General features: G+C 52.2%; 1 protein-coding gene across 2 annotated transcripts in view; it reads right to left on the bottom strand.

The window, feature by feature from the left end:
- Window positions 1-1,312: 1,312 nt before the first annotated feature.
- The window catches only part of Mgat3 (beta-1,4-mannosyl-glycoprotein 4-beta-N-acetylglucosaminyltransferase), a 41,076-nt gene continuing 26,053 nt past the window's right edge, over window positions 1,313-16,335 (bottom strand). Inside the window, exons 1-2 of one of the 2 annotated variants that reach the window (XM_037197680.1) lie at window positions 14,444-15,487; window positions 1,313-5,885 (exon numbers count right to left, since the gene is read on the bottom strand). In XM_037197680.1, coding sequence (XP_037053575.1) covers window positions 4,268-5,878 — 1,611 coding nt within the window. In that variant the 5' untranslated portion in view covers window positions 5,879-5,885; window positions 14,444-15,487 and the 3' untranslated portion in view covers window positions 1,313-4,267. Of the gene's footprint in view, window positions 5,886-14,443; window positions 15,488-16,335 lie in introns of those variants that run through there. The other variant, XM_028871177.2, reaches the window with a different exon arrangement.

Raw genomic sequence — 16,335 nt, 5'->3', positions numbered from 1 at the left:
AAGACACAATACAGCGTACTTGCTGGGGTGTGATACCTGTGCCCCAGCCCTCACCTCACCATCCAGGGTTTGCACTCCCCTGGCTGTGTCCCCCCATAACTGCCAGCATCTGAACAGCAGAGACTGTCCTGTGCACCCCGACCTGGGCCCACGCCTGGCTTGGCGAGCAGCTTTAGCTACGTCACAGTGCCTATCCTCTCCTCTGTCTCTTCCTGTCTCCCTCCTCAGCCTGCCAATGCGCAGGAAGTGCAGTCCCACAGTGCCATCAGCCGCTGACCACAGGTGAACTCGAACTTGCCATGTGCTGCACCGATGTCTGAGGCAGGTGTGGGGTGTCTAGGCTTCACTTTCCACATTTGTCAAATGGGCACGATGGAGCAGATTTTTCAGTCTAGAATTTGGCTGAAGATGCTTAATATTTAATAACCAATGCCTGCAAATATACGTATTTTTTTTGTAAATACTGATGATGAGGATCCACCCCCAACACAAACTAGATTTGTAAAACCTGATGGTGAGTGGGTCGCTGTCGCCCTCTTCTGGCCAGGCTGGGGTGTCTTCATCTTCACTTCTTGGCTTCTACAGAATTCACTCTCCACCCTACCCCAAGCCCCTAACTACTCAGCTCCTTTTGGACTTTGGGAGTGTGTCCAGAGACCTGGGCAGCTCTGGTCTCAGGTCAGGCCACTAACACTGCTGTCACCCTCTGGCTTCTGGACCTTCGGTCCAATGTGGAGGTGACACAGTTGCCCTACAAAGGTCTGATCCGCCATCTCTGGGACTGCCCATAGGACCCAGCTAGGGACAAGAGGCTCTGTGCTCCAAGACCTCAGGGACCAAGGGCAGAGATGGTCATTCCAAGACAAGAGGTCACTTGTCATCCCCCAGGTCCAGGTTTAAGCAGTTGTGTGATCATGGCTGAGGCATTTCGAGAACCTTTGACAGACACTGGTTGTGAGGGGTACCCAAAGCAGAACTGTGGGAGTAACCACCAATGCCTTACCTGGATCCCTAGAGGGTCCTCTTGGTCCCAGAAGAGGTGTCACCAGCTTTAGAATACAAGCTTCCTTCTTCTTCCCACTGAACAGGGGCCTAGTATCTGTAATACCATCCACAGGTAGGAAACAAGCCAAGTTGGGGGTGACCACACCCCTAAGTGAAGGGACTGGGTAGTTTCCTTCTCCCCACGCATCCAGTCCTTGTGAGAGCCTCACGCCCCACAGGTCCTGACTGGGCAGCAAGACCATTGCGTTCTGCTCACACCCATCTCTGCCCCAGAGTACCCACAAACTGGCCACACACACACACACCCTCCAGACTTCGCAGCTGTTTTTATTATTAATATTATCTTCTCCTTTAAGCATCCCTTTAAGGGTGAAATGAAATTCAACCATTTACAGAGAAAATGATTTCAGAATGTACATATTGATTTTCCTTTACAAAAAAAATAATACTATTATTATTGTTGGTGTCCTTAAATTACACATTTCCCAGGGCCCTGCCTTCTGCCTGGGTGGGTCCTGTCTTCCCACCCTGAATCTCACCTGCGCCCACAAAGCTTCATCATGCCTGCCTCCTATGACTGCTGTGACCCCTGGGTGAACGAGGTCAGCTGGATGCCTGGAACGAACAGGCCTCCTTGGGTTTAGAGGTCACAGGCCAGTGGTTCCTGGAGAATGCGCCCACATTCACATTCAAAAGAGTTTCCCTTCATATTGAGGGTATGGTCCTGGGTCCCCTGCCCCTCAAATTCCCAGTGTATGCTGTAGTTAGATGTGAAACTTTTTAGCCCTCACCTCTCACAGGGTGGTCTCTCAGCCCACGACCAGGCCTCTTCCTGCCTGGTTGAAATGGTTATTTTCCTCCTACTGGTCTGAGAGAGAAGGCCAGCCCATTAGATCTGTGCTTTCCCAGTATCCCTGAACTGGTCACCTGTGCACAGGAGCCCTGAAATGCCTGAAATGGGGTATCTATGAAGCAGCTGAGGTTACCAAGAGTGTGGAGTGAGGATTTCATTTGAGGGGGAGGCATCCCACAGGAGCACCCACAGGCATCTCAGAGGAGTGCCCTGGCACAGATGGACCCATAAGCCTCTGGGACATCCTGACTTCTGGGGCCACCTCTCAGTCCCAAGAGGAACCAGAGAGGGAAGTTCTTTGAAGGGAGGTTTCATGGGTTCCCCCCCTCAATGGGAGGAGTGGAGCCAGAGAGCCCCTCAGCCTGCTTCGTGCCTGTTCGCCAGAGTCGCCCCCACACCACGCCCACCGCACCGCCTGGTAAACGGCTCCAGACAGAGCTGAATCAGAAGAAACCCCTCAGGAAGCCTCCAATATGAGATCATCCAGGAGGTGCTGGGGTATCAGTGGGCGAAGAGAGGCTGAGGGGGTGGTGGGCTCCCAGCTGCATAGTCCTCTAGCTAGCAAGATTCCATTCCTCAGTCTGAAAAACAGACAGACAGACAGACAGACCCTGTACTCCCTTTAGCCCTGCTTTCAAGGTCCCCCAAGGACTTCCTGCCTCAGGCATCTTGAGGAGCCACAGGAGACAAGACTATATAGGCTCCAGGTCCTAGGGAAGAGGACAGCCAAGCCTATACTCCTACACACACACGTGAGCATCATCTTAGTACAGGGACACATGGATACAGACATGTACAATACACACCAAGCATGCACCCATGCCCATAAATATACACACACGCACAAACACGGACCATTCCACAGATAGCCCTGCAAATTGGCATCAAGGGAATGTCAGGGGCCTCAGGGAGAGGCCACCCACTCTTCCCATACACCTGCAAGTCCCGACTGTGCCTCAACCGTGGGGCAGGCGGGAGAGAGCAGGGTCCCGTGATGAGCAACCATTTGCACCCCTCCCACAAAGGTGCTGCTGGTAAGACAGAACTCTCAAACGGAGGCAGGCACATAGCAGCCCTGCTCAAAACTACATTTCCCAGTTCCCCTTGCAACTACCTGTGGCCATGCAGCTAAGTCCGGACCAGTAAGATGCTATCAGAAACAACAGACATATCTGCCTCCGGCCCTTCACAGGAAAGAGTTCACACTTCCTTGTCTTTTCATGTGAGCGGAAGCAGCCACTCTATCCCAGACCTGGAAGTTGTGTATGAAGCTAAGCTGTCCATCTTACAGGCTCTGGACCATCACCCCCTAGACTACTGAATTAAAAACAAGCTGGTCTTACTTGACCGCTGTTTACCGAGGAGGGGCTTCTACATGATCTCAGAATCTTCTCCAACAAATACATCCTGGGCCCCCACAAGGCAAATCATGAGGAATGGGCTGACATATCACTGACCTTAAGGCCCTTTCTTGGGCCCCAGAAAACAGTGTGGCCCCTTCCTTGGCCCCTAGCCTACTCTGGGGGTGGGTGGGGGCGGGGCACAGGAATGTCTGCACCTGGGATGGTGGTAGAATGGGACTGGATGCCAGCAGAGTGATGGGGGGGGGAGAGGGAGGGAAGGAGGGAGGGAGGGAGAGGGGGGGGCCTCTGTCAGTCTCCCTTTCTTGTCCCACCTCCTCTACTGGCTGTCCATACAGTCTCCAGCTCCTGTCCCACCCTGAGAACTGGACTCCTGGAGTCCTTTGCAAGCCGCTGAGCTGGCATCCCATGAAACAGCAATAGGAAAAGCGAAAGAGCCATCAAGGCTAGATTTGGAACTGAGAGGAAGGTTCCTCAGGCCCCCAGCAGGTCTGCTTACAGAGGCAGGGGCACCCACAGCCACTGGCTCCATCCTCCCAGCCAGCAGTGACCTCACTCCTTGGGTCCAGCACTTTTGAGGAAGCTGCAAAGAGCTCTCTCTCCTGGGTGCCATTTTCCATTGCTCTCCTGGCTCTCCTGGCTTCTTGGCCGAGACCAAGAGCAGATACACTTTTCAGTCCCTCCCTGCAAAGTGGCTCTTCTTGCTCCTGGACCCAAAGGCATTTATTTACAGTGTCCTGGGAACTCCTGGCATGGCATACCCCCCTTTCCACGGCAGCCCCAGAAAACCACCTTATGCTCTCCAGGGACACTTCTTGCCCACAGCACTCTTGGGGACAAAATGCTGCATAGATGTGTGGGCTTGCTCTTCTCTACTGGAAAAGATTTTTTTCTTTTCTGTTTTGGGCTAAAAGGCCTGACCCTTAATTCCAGGGGACTTGAGCAGAGAGAACCACCTACCATGACTCCTGGCTCTCTCAAGAGCCCCCAGGGATATGAGGAGGCCAAAGATAAAACTGGGGTAGCCATCACCCCAGCCTTCCCAGCCCTAACCCTCCACTGCATCCAACTTGCCCCTGGCAGCAGGTGACCTTCCCTCGGAGCCCGGGTTCCGGCGCCCACCCTCCACAGTGCTTTTTGGCTCCCGGTATGGGTTGTCCAGCAGGTAGCGGAACTGGTCATAGTTCTTGAGCAGGTATTTGGGAGCATACATGTGCTCACTGGGGTCTGCGGGAGGGTACTCCTGCTGTGTGCCGTCGAACCAGCCCCCGGTGCGAATCAAGCTGCGGATGTAATTGAGGTCCCTCTTGTCCTCATAGTCCCCCCAGCGTGGGAAGTCGCCATTCTGAGCCGACACAAGCTTGAAATAGATGCCCTCAGGCGTGAAGCACCAGGAGCAATGCCAGCCCGCAAAGTGCAGGGGACTGCCAAGGGACCACTGCACTAGGATGTGGCCCGTGCGGTTCTCATACTGTCGGAAGTTGGGCATAGTGTAGTATTGGCGGCGGCGCAGGCGGATGCCATCCAGTCCATACACGGCCTGCAACATGTCCACAGTGCAGCCCGACACCACCTCCAGCGTGCCCGGTTGCTTCCAGAAGAAGCCGTACAGGGACTTGCGCATATGGAAGGCAAAGGGCTCGGTCCAGCCGTCGTAGAGTTTGAGAAATAGCACACCATCACGCGCTGGGATCTCGTCTGCGTCGTTGATGATGAAGACATCATCAGGCCGCAGGTTGCGCAAGCGGGAGACACCATCCTGGGTGAGGAAGGTGCGCAGGTAGTCGTCTGCGATCCAGCCGTCCTGCCGGCCACCGGGTGGGAAGTGGTCCAGAAAGACGTAGAGCACCTTGTGGCGGATGTACTCGAAGGTGCCATTGGTCAGCATCTCTCGGAACTTGAGCGGCCGCGGCTCCCCGTAGGCGGTGAAGTTGGACTCGCACACCACGAAGGCGTCCACCACATCGCCCAGCTCGTGGAAACGCACATCCAGCAGGTCAAACTCGTGGTTGATGTTGATGGCATTGATAACCCGCCTCGGCACCTCCCTGGGTACCAGGCGCTCCTTGGTGGGCAGGTTGGAATACTGCACCACCGTGGGCACCCCGCAGCTGGGCCCGTGCCAGCCTGGCAGGCACACACACTCAACCCACTTGCGCCTAGTGCCCCGGCTACCCGGCCGCTCTCGCGCATTCAACACGTGCCGCATGGGCCTCCGAGCAGGGCCGCGGGCCGAGGACCCCTCAGCCGCCTCGGGCTTCTCCTCCGTGCGCCCTGAAGAAGGTTTCTCCAGCATCTTGGTGCCTGGTTTGAAGCAGACGCCACCGGCTTTGGTGCGCACAAAATATTCAGTGGTGTCCTCCGACAAGAAGAAGTCCACTCGGTGCAGTTCCTCGGTGGCCTTGCTGGGGGACAGTGGCTGGAGCAAGGGGGAGTGGGAGTAGAGTGGGGTCCGCAACAGGTCGGCGCCACCCGGCTCCGGACTGGCCTGGGGAGTGACAGGGGCATTGTTCCAGAAGAAGCTGGATACGAGGTTAGGGCTGAGGGAGGCCAGTTCTCTGGGGAAGGTGACATAGGATAAGGTCTTGAAGAAGTGGAGGAAGGAGATGAGGCACAGGCCGGCCATACAGAACATGAGAAAGAGCTTGTAGCGTCTCATCTTCGTCCTGCAGGAAACGGGAAGAGCAAGAAGTCAGGGCAGCCTGAGGCTCCTGTCCTAGGAAGGGGACTTGAGGGGAGTCCTAGCTGCAGTCACCTGGGAAAATGTCCTCCACTTGCACTGTCACCTCAGCTTCTGTCCTCAAAAGGCCACTGTCCCAGGCGTGGTGACACACCTTTAATCCCAACACTTGGGAGGCAGAGACAGGTCGATAGATCTTCATGAGCTGGGGGCCAGCCTGGTCTACATAGGAGTTTCAGGACAGCCAGGGCTATGTACAGAAACACACTCTCTTTCAGGCACACACACACACACACACACACACACACACACACACACACGACTTTACCAAGGCCCCTACCCCTTGCTCCGACACCCAAGACCTCATCACATCTCTCTGTAGACTGCTCCTCCACCGGAAGCCACACGCTGCTCATCAAGGCTAGGCTTGGCTCCTGGAGGAAAATGCAGCCAGGGCAAATGCTGTCCTCGAGGGTGGCAGGCTCCACAGGTAGAGCATGGGGTGTGCAGCGGCTGCCAAGCTGCTCAGCGGCTCACTGACGCATTACCCTAGGTCACTCTTCCTCTTATATTGCTCCCCCTTTTTATTATTTTGGTGTGTAGGTGTGAAGGAACGAACAAACCTCTTTCAGTACATTTTCACAGAAAAATGCTGAGAGACTAGGTGGAGGACTTCCTCTTGGGATGTGAGGACTACCTCATCAAGGTAAGAAATCAGGCCAAACCATAAAAGGCTAGGAAGGTGTGTTCATTACCTGCAGACACCTTTCCCCCATCCTGGGATGGGCTCATGATTTTATATTCTTCTCTCTAACAAGGAAAGTCCCCCTCAGACCTACCTCTAATGTCTATGCATTCTACGAAGTCAGTTAAACGAGTGACCAGAGACCTGTGCATATGGGCTGGAGAGATGGCTTAGTGGTTAAGAGCACTGCTCTTCCAAAGGACCCAGGTTCGATTCCCAGCATCCACATGGCAACTCACAGTAACTTCAGTTCCAGGGAATCTGGCACCCTCACACAGACACACAGGCAGGCAAAACACCAATGCACATAAAAAAACAAACAAACAAAAAAACCCACCAGGCAGTGGTGGCAGAGGCAGGCGGATCTCTGTGAGTTCAAGGCCAGCCTGGACTATAGAGTGAGTTCCAGGACAAGCTACAAAACTACACAGAGAAACCCTGTCTCAAAAAACCAAAAACCAAAAAAAAAAAAAAAACAGCAAAGCAATCATGAGGTTGGCTGCCATTTGGCTGATGACATCATCATTGGTCATGTGAACTGGCCACTCTCGTAGTTAATGTAACCACAAGGCAAACTGAGGGTATCCACAGAACTAAGTTCTTAGTCCTGTTGTGCCTTCTGGTTACCAATCTCTCTCTCCCTCCTCTTTATTAGACTAAGGAGGCAACACCAGGTCGCTAAGATGTTTTATTTTCCTTAACGTCCTGCTTTGATTTAGCTTTGAGCTTTCCAGTCATGGTAACAGAGGTTAACAAAAAGAAATAACCCAACTCAATCACCTGCTGAGTTCTTTTAAATATTCTTCCTCTCGTTCTTTTGTTTCCTGGCCTAGATTGCAGGGACTTAACCCCCAACTTACAGATGATAAATATGAGACAGCTCCCCTAATTTAGATAGTACTGCTTAAATAAGAGTTTCTCAACCTGTGGGTCATGACCACCTTCACTAGGGTCACCTAAGACCATTGGAAAACACACATACTTATATTACAATTCATAACAGTATTAAATTTACAGTTAGGAAGTAGCAACAAAAATCACTTTATGGTTGTGGGGGGGGGAAGGTCACCACAACATAAGGAACTGTATTAAAGGGTCCCAGCATTCATTATGAAGGCTGAAAACCACTGGTTTAAATAAAAAGAAAATCATTGAGTGCTTATCATGATTGCTTCCTATCTGGATTAAAAAAATAATACAGGCCTGGTGGTGGTGGTGGTGGTGGTGGTGGCACACTCGCCTTTAATCCCAGAAGAGGCGGGCGGATCTCTGTGAGTTCGAGGCCAGCCTGGTCTAGAGAGCGAGTTCCAGGACAGCCAGAGCTGTTACACAGAGAAACCCTGATTCAAAACAAACAAACAAAAATACAGATTTACAGCTTCAAAACAACAAAACCAGACAGGAGATCACAGAGACCCTAAGGCAGAGCAACTGATGCTTAGGCTACTGCTATTTGAGATATTCTGAGGTCCTACTCTACTCTGCGGGAGCTAGAGGTTACTTAAGTTTACACCACAAAAAAAACAGGCCTTATTTACATGGGGGTGGGAGAACCCCCCCCACACACACACACACTAGCTACCTTCTCAGAATGCATGCTGTCCTAACCTTCATCTGTTCGGATATCAGAAGGGAACCAGGGTGCTTTCCAACTCAGCTGATCCTGTGGAGGAGACCCTGTGGAGGAGGCCCTGTGGAGGAGGCCCTGTGGAGGAGGCCCTGTGGAGGAGGCCCTGTGGAGGAGGCCCTGTGGAGGAGGCCCTGTGGAGGAGGCCCTGTGGAGGAGGCCCTGTGGAGGAGGCCCTGTGGAGGAGGCCCTGTGGAGGAGGCCCTGTGGAGGAGGAGGCCCTGTGGAGGAGGCCCTGTGGAGGAGGCCCTGTGGAGGAGGCCCTGTGGAGGAGGCTTGGAAAGTTCTCTGCTGCTATCAGTTGAACTTATTTTCCCTGCTTTTTCATTCTTTAGCCTGCAGAGAAAACAAACCCAACCTAAACTCCTAGACTGTATCAATGCCACAGATCTCAAAGGGACAGACATATTTTATTTGGTTCTGAAATAGGGTCTCACATTGTAGCCCCAATTTGGCCTTGAATTTGAGGCAATCCTCCTGCCTCAGCCTCCTCTAGTACTGAGATTCTGTACAGGAATGAGCCACCAGATCTCAGCAATCTTATTTTTTAAATGAAGTCATGCTCAGTGTGGTAGTGCATGCCTTTAAACCCAGTACAGGAGAGCCAGGGCTACTGCCCTGACTCAAACACAAAACATTAGCCAGGTATGGTGGCTCATGCCTTTAATTCCATCACTCAGGAGGCAGAGACAGGTAGATCTCCATAAATTTGAGGCCAGCCTGGTCTACATTGTGAGTGCAGGACAGGCAGGGATACACAGTGAGACCCTGTCTCAAACAAACAAGCAAGCAGCCAGGCCTGCACTCAGGAAGCAGAAGTGGGCAGATGTCTTTGAGTTCAAGGCCAGCCTAGTTTACATAGCAGTTCCAGGCCGATCAGTTTTGAGACTGTCTCAAAGACAAAACAAAGCAAAGATTGAAACTAAATAAAACACACAACATCATTCACAACAATAAAACCAAAAATAAGCAGACTGGTTTCTAGGCATGAACAATTAGAGTAGATTTCTTTGTTTTAGGTTTAGTATCGCTCACAAATCTTACCGTGGTAGACACTAAGTCCAAACTAGTTTTTTGATGTTTGGTTTGGTTTCGGTTTGCTTTTTTAGAGACAGTTTCTCTGTGTAGCTTTGGTGCCTGTCCAGGATCTCGCTCTATAGACCAGGCTGGCCAGCCTTGAACTCACAGAGATCCGCCTGGCTCTGCTTCCCAGGTGCTGGGATTAAAGGCGTCGTGCACCATTACCCAGCAAGAGATCTATTTCTGTCAACATGAAAATCTTTTAAATTTGTGATTGACTAAAGGAAACAACTGAGCTGGGCGGTGGTGGCACAGCACTCAGGAGGCAGAGCCAGGCGGATCTCTGAGTTTGAGGCCAACCTGGTCTACAGAACAGGCTCCATGACTACACAGAGAAACCCTGTCTCAAAGAAAAAGAAAAGAAATACATTTCCCATTTCCTTTTAAATTCCATAAAACAAGCCTGGCTTTCTTGTTTCCACTGTTTTGCTAAATGAATCACTCTACTCACAAATGATATGGGACCTAACCACTTGCTATTCATTGGTACCACTTAATTTCTCAATTAGCTTCTGGCTGTGGATAGAGATGTTTGTCCATCACTCTCCTAAAATACAGATATTACTGGAAGGAGAAATAGGATAAATAAAGACAGGAGAAATAGCCCCTTACCCAGTCTCTCTGCTACTTGTTTTTGGTTTTTTGGGTTTTTGTTGTTGTTTTTGAGACAAAGTTTCTCTGTGTAACCACCCTGACTGCCCTGCAGCTAGCTCTGTAGACCAGTGTAGTGTGAATCCTAATTGGTCTTAATAATAAAAACCCAGAGCCAGATATTGGTGTAAATGCTGAAAGATCAGAGAGACAAAGGAGTAAGCCACAGCCACTTCTTACCTCGCCAACTCCTCAGCCTCAAAGCAGGGGTGGGGGATGGGAGGATGAGCTCCTGTCTCTGCCTGCCTTATATTCCCCTCTCCACCCAGCCATATGCTTCCTACCTCCACCTCCCGAGTGCTGGGATTGAAGGTGTGTGCCACCGCGGCCTGGCCTCTATGGTTAACTAGTGGCTAGCTCTGCACTCTGATCTCCAGGCAAGCTGTATTTGTTAGAGCACAAACAAAATCACCACAGACCAGGCTGGCCTTGAACTCAGAGATCTGCCTGCCTCTGCTTCCCAAGTGTTGGGATTAAAGGTCTGTTATTCTACAGTATGTGATGGTAGATTTGTCACAAGAGGAGACAGACACCAGCATGCCACTATTAACTGAACTCCACATTTTATTTGGATTTTATGCTGTTATTTTGGTGGGTTTTGGTGCTGGGAGTGCATCCCAGGGCCTCCAGCATGTTAAGCCTGCATGCTTTCCACACCCTTAGCAGAGAATATATTCCTTCCAGAGCATTAGACTGCGGACAAGCTTGCACAGGGAGGGGCTGGGACAGAAACCTGGCCTTTGGCATCTTGGGCCTTTCCCTAACAATGTCCCTGTCGGGGCAGAGGAGGTAGCTCAGTGCTTGAGCATGCAAGGCCTGTGATCAAGCACAGGATCTCAGGAAAAGCAAAGCCTTCCTTTCTGCAGCTTGCTTTCACCGTTTGGGTTCTTTTCCCGGTCACCTGCCCCCACTCTACTGTCCTCTCGCTTCCCGAGGCAGCAGGGTAGAACAGCAAAGCTCCCCGCCATTCCGAACCTGTCTTCACATCTGAGACCCGGGCATGGAGTTTCTGGTGCACAGTGGGTGTGCAGTAAGCTTTCAAATGTTCAAATGCTCCAGGTTGGAAGCCTCCAGCAGGATCTTCTCTTAGCTCTGTGGTGGTAAGGCACAGAGAGCAAGCTCAATCTAGAGTCCAAGAGGCATCTCTTCCGCCCAGGGACCTGCTCGGTGATACATGGTTGGTGGGAGCTGGCCTCAGAGGCATCACTCTAGGAGGGTCCCTGAGCAAGCAAGCAAGGAATAGGCCAACTGCTAGTCCTGAGAGGCAGGCCAAGGCCTGTACTGGAGACACAAGGTATACTTCTATCTCCAGTTTAAATGCCTGCACCCTCAGGAGCCGAAGTGGGGCCTGCACAGCTGACTGTAGGCAGGAAAGACAATCCGGGTGGGGGCCTAACCTCAGCTAAACATCAGCTATGCCTCAGCAGAGATGGGGTCATCCCCACTGGTTTGATGGAGGGGATGGACATCTCAAAGGCGGGGAGGTTCATTTCTGCACAGCGCTTTTCAGTCCCAGTCTGGAGAAACAAGACCGGTAGTTACACAGGGCTAGCAAGCAGAGCAGAAGGGACCAGGCCTGATGAACGCAGGAAGACAGAGCTCCAACCTGGGCTAGACTGAGTGTAAGTGTTACAGCTCTGAAGGGAAAAGGTTTCCCCAATGCACATATTACAGTCCTTAGGGGAAAGGGTTTCCCCAACGCACACGGTACAGTTCTGAGGGGAAGCATTTCCCCAATGCACACGGTACAGTCCTGAGGGGAAAGGGTTCCCCAGTGCACACAGTACAGATCTGAGGGGAAAGGTTTCCCCAGTGCACATGGTACAGTCTTGAGGGGAAAGGGTTCCCCAGTGCACATGGTACAGATCTGAGGGGAAAGGGTTCCCTAGTGGAAATGTTACCACTCTGAGGGGAAAGGTATCCTGGCAATTGGGAGCCTAGGAATACCACAAAGTCACACCACACAACAAACCTCACAGAAAAGACTTTCTGGGAGAAGCACAAGAGCAGCCTGACCTGGGAGCCCCGGAGCAGCTGGGTCGGTTTGACCTAAGTCCACTTGATAAAAGTCAAGTTTGCTGCTGGGAATTATGGGACTAAACATTGAGTCCCTTCCACATACCAAGTGGAACCCAGGTGGGATGACAGTCCACCCAGAGGACATCCAAGGCTGGATTTTTTTCACCTTTCACATTCACAGCTTCGTGTGTTTCAGGGTCCAACTCTATTTTTTTTAGTCTTGACTTTGATCGCTGCCTCAAATACACTTTTTGGGATAAAGCAGCGTATGGATGAAATGGAATAAGCCAGCATTCGCCCTCAGTTAAGTCTCTCAGCCTTCCAAGAGGTCACCATGACCACAGCTTTTACAGATGGGGAAACAGACTGGGGAGGATGACAGGACTTTCCCCAAAGCACCGTGACAGTAAGTCACGGCTAGAAAATGACTGCAGATCCCTAGGTCACCTTGTCTCTCTCAAGAGTACAGGAGGACCAGGTACAGTTAACACTCTTGGGTACACTGCGCCCTGCTGGATGTTTCTGCCTCTGTTACCAAGTTTCACGGAGGCGTGATGCCGCACACCAGCTACTGTCCTGAGCATGCTGTGTGCAGAGCCCCACACAATCTCAACACAAGCAGGTACCCGTGTCTCCCCCACGGTAGAGAGGAGGGCACTGTAGCCTGAGGGACAAACTAACTTGTCCACCGTCAAAACACAACTGATCGGCAGCACACTCGATTCTAAAGGGCCAACAATGGCATTTCAGGCAGTAGGAAAGCTCTCTTGAGCCCTTTCCAGGGCTTAGAGCAACAGCTTCCTAAGTTCCTCATCTTTTGGCTTCAGACTGAGACTCACACTACTGGCTTTGTGCTTCCGTGGCTCAGGCTTAGACCAAACCACCCAGATGCCTCCCTGGGGCCCGTGAACCGAGGGGAAAAGGAAAGTAGGACCTAGCCAGAGCATGCGGGGCTCAAGGCCATGGTCAGGGGTACAGATCAGGATGGCAAGATGGTTCAGAAGGTAAAGGAGCTTGCCACCAAGCCTGATGACCTGAGTTCGATCACTGGGATCCATATGGTGGGAGAGAACCAACTCCTGCAAGCAGCCCTCTGAACTTCATATGTGCTACGCCACCTCCCCCTCCCACCCCCACACCCCATAAACTGGCTTCTAAGGTGGTACAGGGAGGGCTATGGACAGATGGGTGGCTCTGACGAGGGTAGCGAGGAACGGTCAACTCTGGGAGATAGGCAGATTAACTGGATGGGAAATTGGACTGGCTTTGGGTCGCAGCCACTCTGCATCACCATCTACACGAGGCTGGGAAGTGACCTGGGCGGGGGCTCCCAGAAGCGTGTCTGAAAGCTTCTTACCCTCATTCTCCTCAGATAAGAGCGCCAGAAACGGGGAGTGCAGGCCACTGTCACACAACTGCCAGAAAGGGAGGCTCTGGAGGAGTTGGGGGACACTCCCCTACTCCTGCCTTACTTCTCAGGATGCACCCGGCTTGAGCCCCTTTGGGAATCTGGGATCCCCGGAACTGCATGAGACCCAGTTTCTACTGCTCAAATACTTGACCTCCAGAGAGCTGGGCCACTGTCCTTGAGACCCAAGCAGGCAGCTCTCAGAGAACAAAGTCCTTGGGCCCTTCTTCTGCCAAGGCTGACCCCACAGCTCAGAGGCTATACTTAAGTCGTACTCAAGCCAGGAAAATTCACCAACAGTTCTCCAGGGGCTCCGGGGAACACTCTCGAGGTGTTCACTGTCACTCACTCAGGTGCAGATGGCCCCATCCAAACCCAGCTCCGCTGTTTGATCATGGGAATGGCCTTGGGCGTGTCCATCTGCTTCTCTGCAGCTTCACTGTCTCGCTGGAGCCAGAGAGAAATCCACACAAAGAGCCTAGCGCCACGCAAGTGCTCCATCCACCCTGGCTCTTCTTAACCTGTGATTTGTCCCCATCCTGGCAGATAGACCGCCTCTTGGGGGGGGGGGATGGCAGAAACAGGGCTCTTGCCCAGGCAGGTGCTGTCCTATCTCAAAGCTACGAGAAGCAGAGTTTGGGGCTCTGCTGTGGAAGCCCCACAAAGCCTTAGCCTGCCGAGACAGGCGTGAGCTGGCGAACGGCTCTATGCTCCAAGAGAACCATTCTACCGGCTGCATCCTGCCCCTGGGGACTGGTCCTCCGGGCTGGGTGGGTAAAGGGTGGAGATGAGCTATTTCCTGGGCATGGGAGGCTGAGGCCAAGCCAAGGTGTCAGTGGGAAGTCTTTCTCTCCCTCTCCCACTACCCCCTTTTCCTTGGCTCTGATGGGAAGGCGACAAGAAAAGGAAATCGGATGAGCCAGAGTCCCATGTCTGTAAGTCGAGGTTCTACAGACAGATGGATGGATCAACAAGAGGAGGAGAGACGGGGGATTATTGGGAGAATTGGCTCACGTGATTTTGGAGGTTCATCGGTGCAATGGCGGGCCTCTGCCAGATAGAGAGAGACCCTTACTAGGCAGCTGTGCGGTCCAGTCCAAGCCTAAAGGCCTCAGAACCAGGGAAACCTGGTGTGATTCCCAGTCCAAGGCTGAAAGCTGGAGAGTTCAAGGGCGGCTGGAGTGAGCGCTGGAGTCCCAAAGCCAGAGAGTCTAGGGTTCTGGTGTCCAAGGGCAGTCCTGGGAGAGAGGAATTCGCTCTCTGGCTTTTTGCTTGCTCCAGGACCCCATTCCATGGAACACTATCTGCCATGCTGATGGCAGACCTTTCTACGTCACCTCTCTCCTCCAGAGACAGCCTCTAGGCACTCGGAAGTCATGCATGGCCAAGTGTTTCTTCATCCTATTAGGCTAACACCCAAAATTAGCCATCATAATGACCCTGCCATGACCTCAGAGTCAGGCTCAGCTTGAGTCTGGCTAGTACCCTCTGCAGGATGTAACCAAGTTCATGCTCAAGAGCCCAGCCAAACACTTGACAGGTGTCACTGGGATGACAGACGTTCCTATGGAACTCTCCATGGTCCTGAGCTGGCCTGAGCTAATCAGGGTCCTAGTTGGGAACTGGGATGCCCCCCGCCCCAGCTGGCCTTGTCCTGGCTCCTGTTAACCAGTCTCTGCTATAGTTCAAATTGCTCATGACCTAGCAGTCATTCCCCTGTGTGGCTCTGTCTCCCTCTCTTCCTTGATGCCTGATCTCTGGTGTCTCCAGCTCTGGGCTAGTACTGAGGTCTCCAGTTCTTCCAATTAGGAGAAAGGGCCAGATTCCACCATAGTAGAGAGATGAGCAGGTCAACAGCTGTAGGCAGTATTGGGGTGTGCATGAAGTGGAATATGGAGGTATCCCAGGTTACCTCAGACTCCATCTGCAAAACCCAGCTCAGAAGCACGTCAGGAATGAACCCCCAACACCTCCACCTGCTTGGTCCATCTGCTCTAAAGAGCATCTTGACTTTGAGCTGAGGTGCTTACCTTCTATCCTAGTCTAGGCTTGCACAAGGTCCCCTAGCACTCTGCCCATTTTCGGGAGCAGAACAGGGGGTGCCTGCAACCAGTCTTCATGTCCAGCCATTCCTGAGACATAAGTCACAAAGACTGACACACCGCCTGTGACCTCAAGGAGTTTCTCCACTTCCTTGTGCCTTGGTTTCTCCTTTCATTGGTCTATGGAAAATGCTAGGAAGCCTGCCTAGGCACACAGTAGGTGCTCATGAGTACTGGGTTTCACAGTTACTGTTAAGTCTGGAAGTTTGGTGCTGTGACTTGGCTGTGTGCTCTCAGGCAAGTTTTCTTTGCTTTTCTGAGCCTGTCTTCTCGGATGGAAAGAAGAGGCTATCCTCTTTGCAGTCCTGGTGGCGATCTGAAGAAGCTATGGTATTGAAGCATTCTCCAAGGAGCCTGGAGCTGGAGGCTGCTCTATAAATGCTCACTTCATCGTGTCTCCTGCCAGACAATGGGACACAGATGTCCCACTGAACATGCCTTGTTCTGGCAGCCTTTGGCAAATGACTGGGCCAAAGAGAGGCTGCTTACCACTGGAGACTGACACCCATCACCCTGCAGGATCATTTGAGTGACTCGTAAGCTTTCAGGACCTGGGGCTAGACCTTGAGGCATCTCTAGTCTCCCCTCTCAGCTCCAAAAGGCCCTCAAGAGGGAATGCAGCCCAGTGTGTGGGGAGATGGCTCAATGGATAGTGTTTGCTGCATGAGCTTAAGGACCTAAGTTTGATCCCCAGCATCTATGGAAAAAGATAGACTCGGCTATACGTGCCCATAACTCCAGAACTCTTAGAGTGGAGTCAGGCAGTTCTCAGAACAAGCTCAACAGCCAGCAGAGCCAATCAGA

This window comes from Peromyscus leucopus, chromosome 20 (genome assembly GCF_004664715.2).
Source record: "Peromyscus leucopus breed LL Stock chromosome 20, UCI_PerLeu_2.1, whole genome shotgun sequence".
Lineage (NCBI taxonomy): Eukaryota > Metazoa > Chordata > Mammalia > Rodentia > Cricetidae > Peromyscus > Peromyscus leucopus.
The sequence above is the reverse complement of the archived record's forward strand: the minus strand, read 5'-3'. Positions and strand labels throughout refer to the sequence as shown.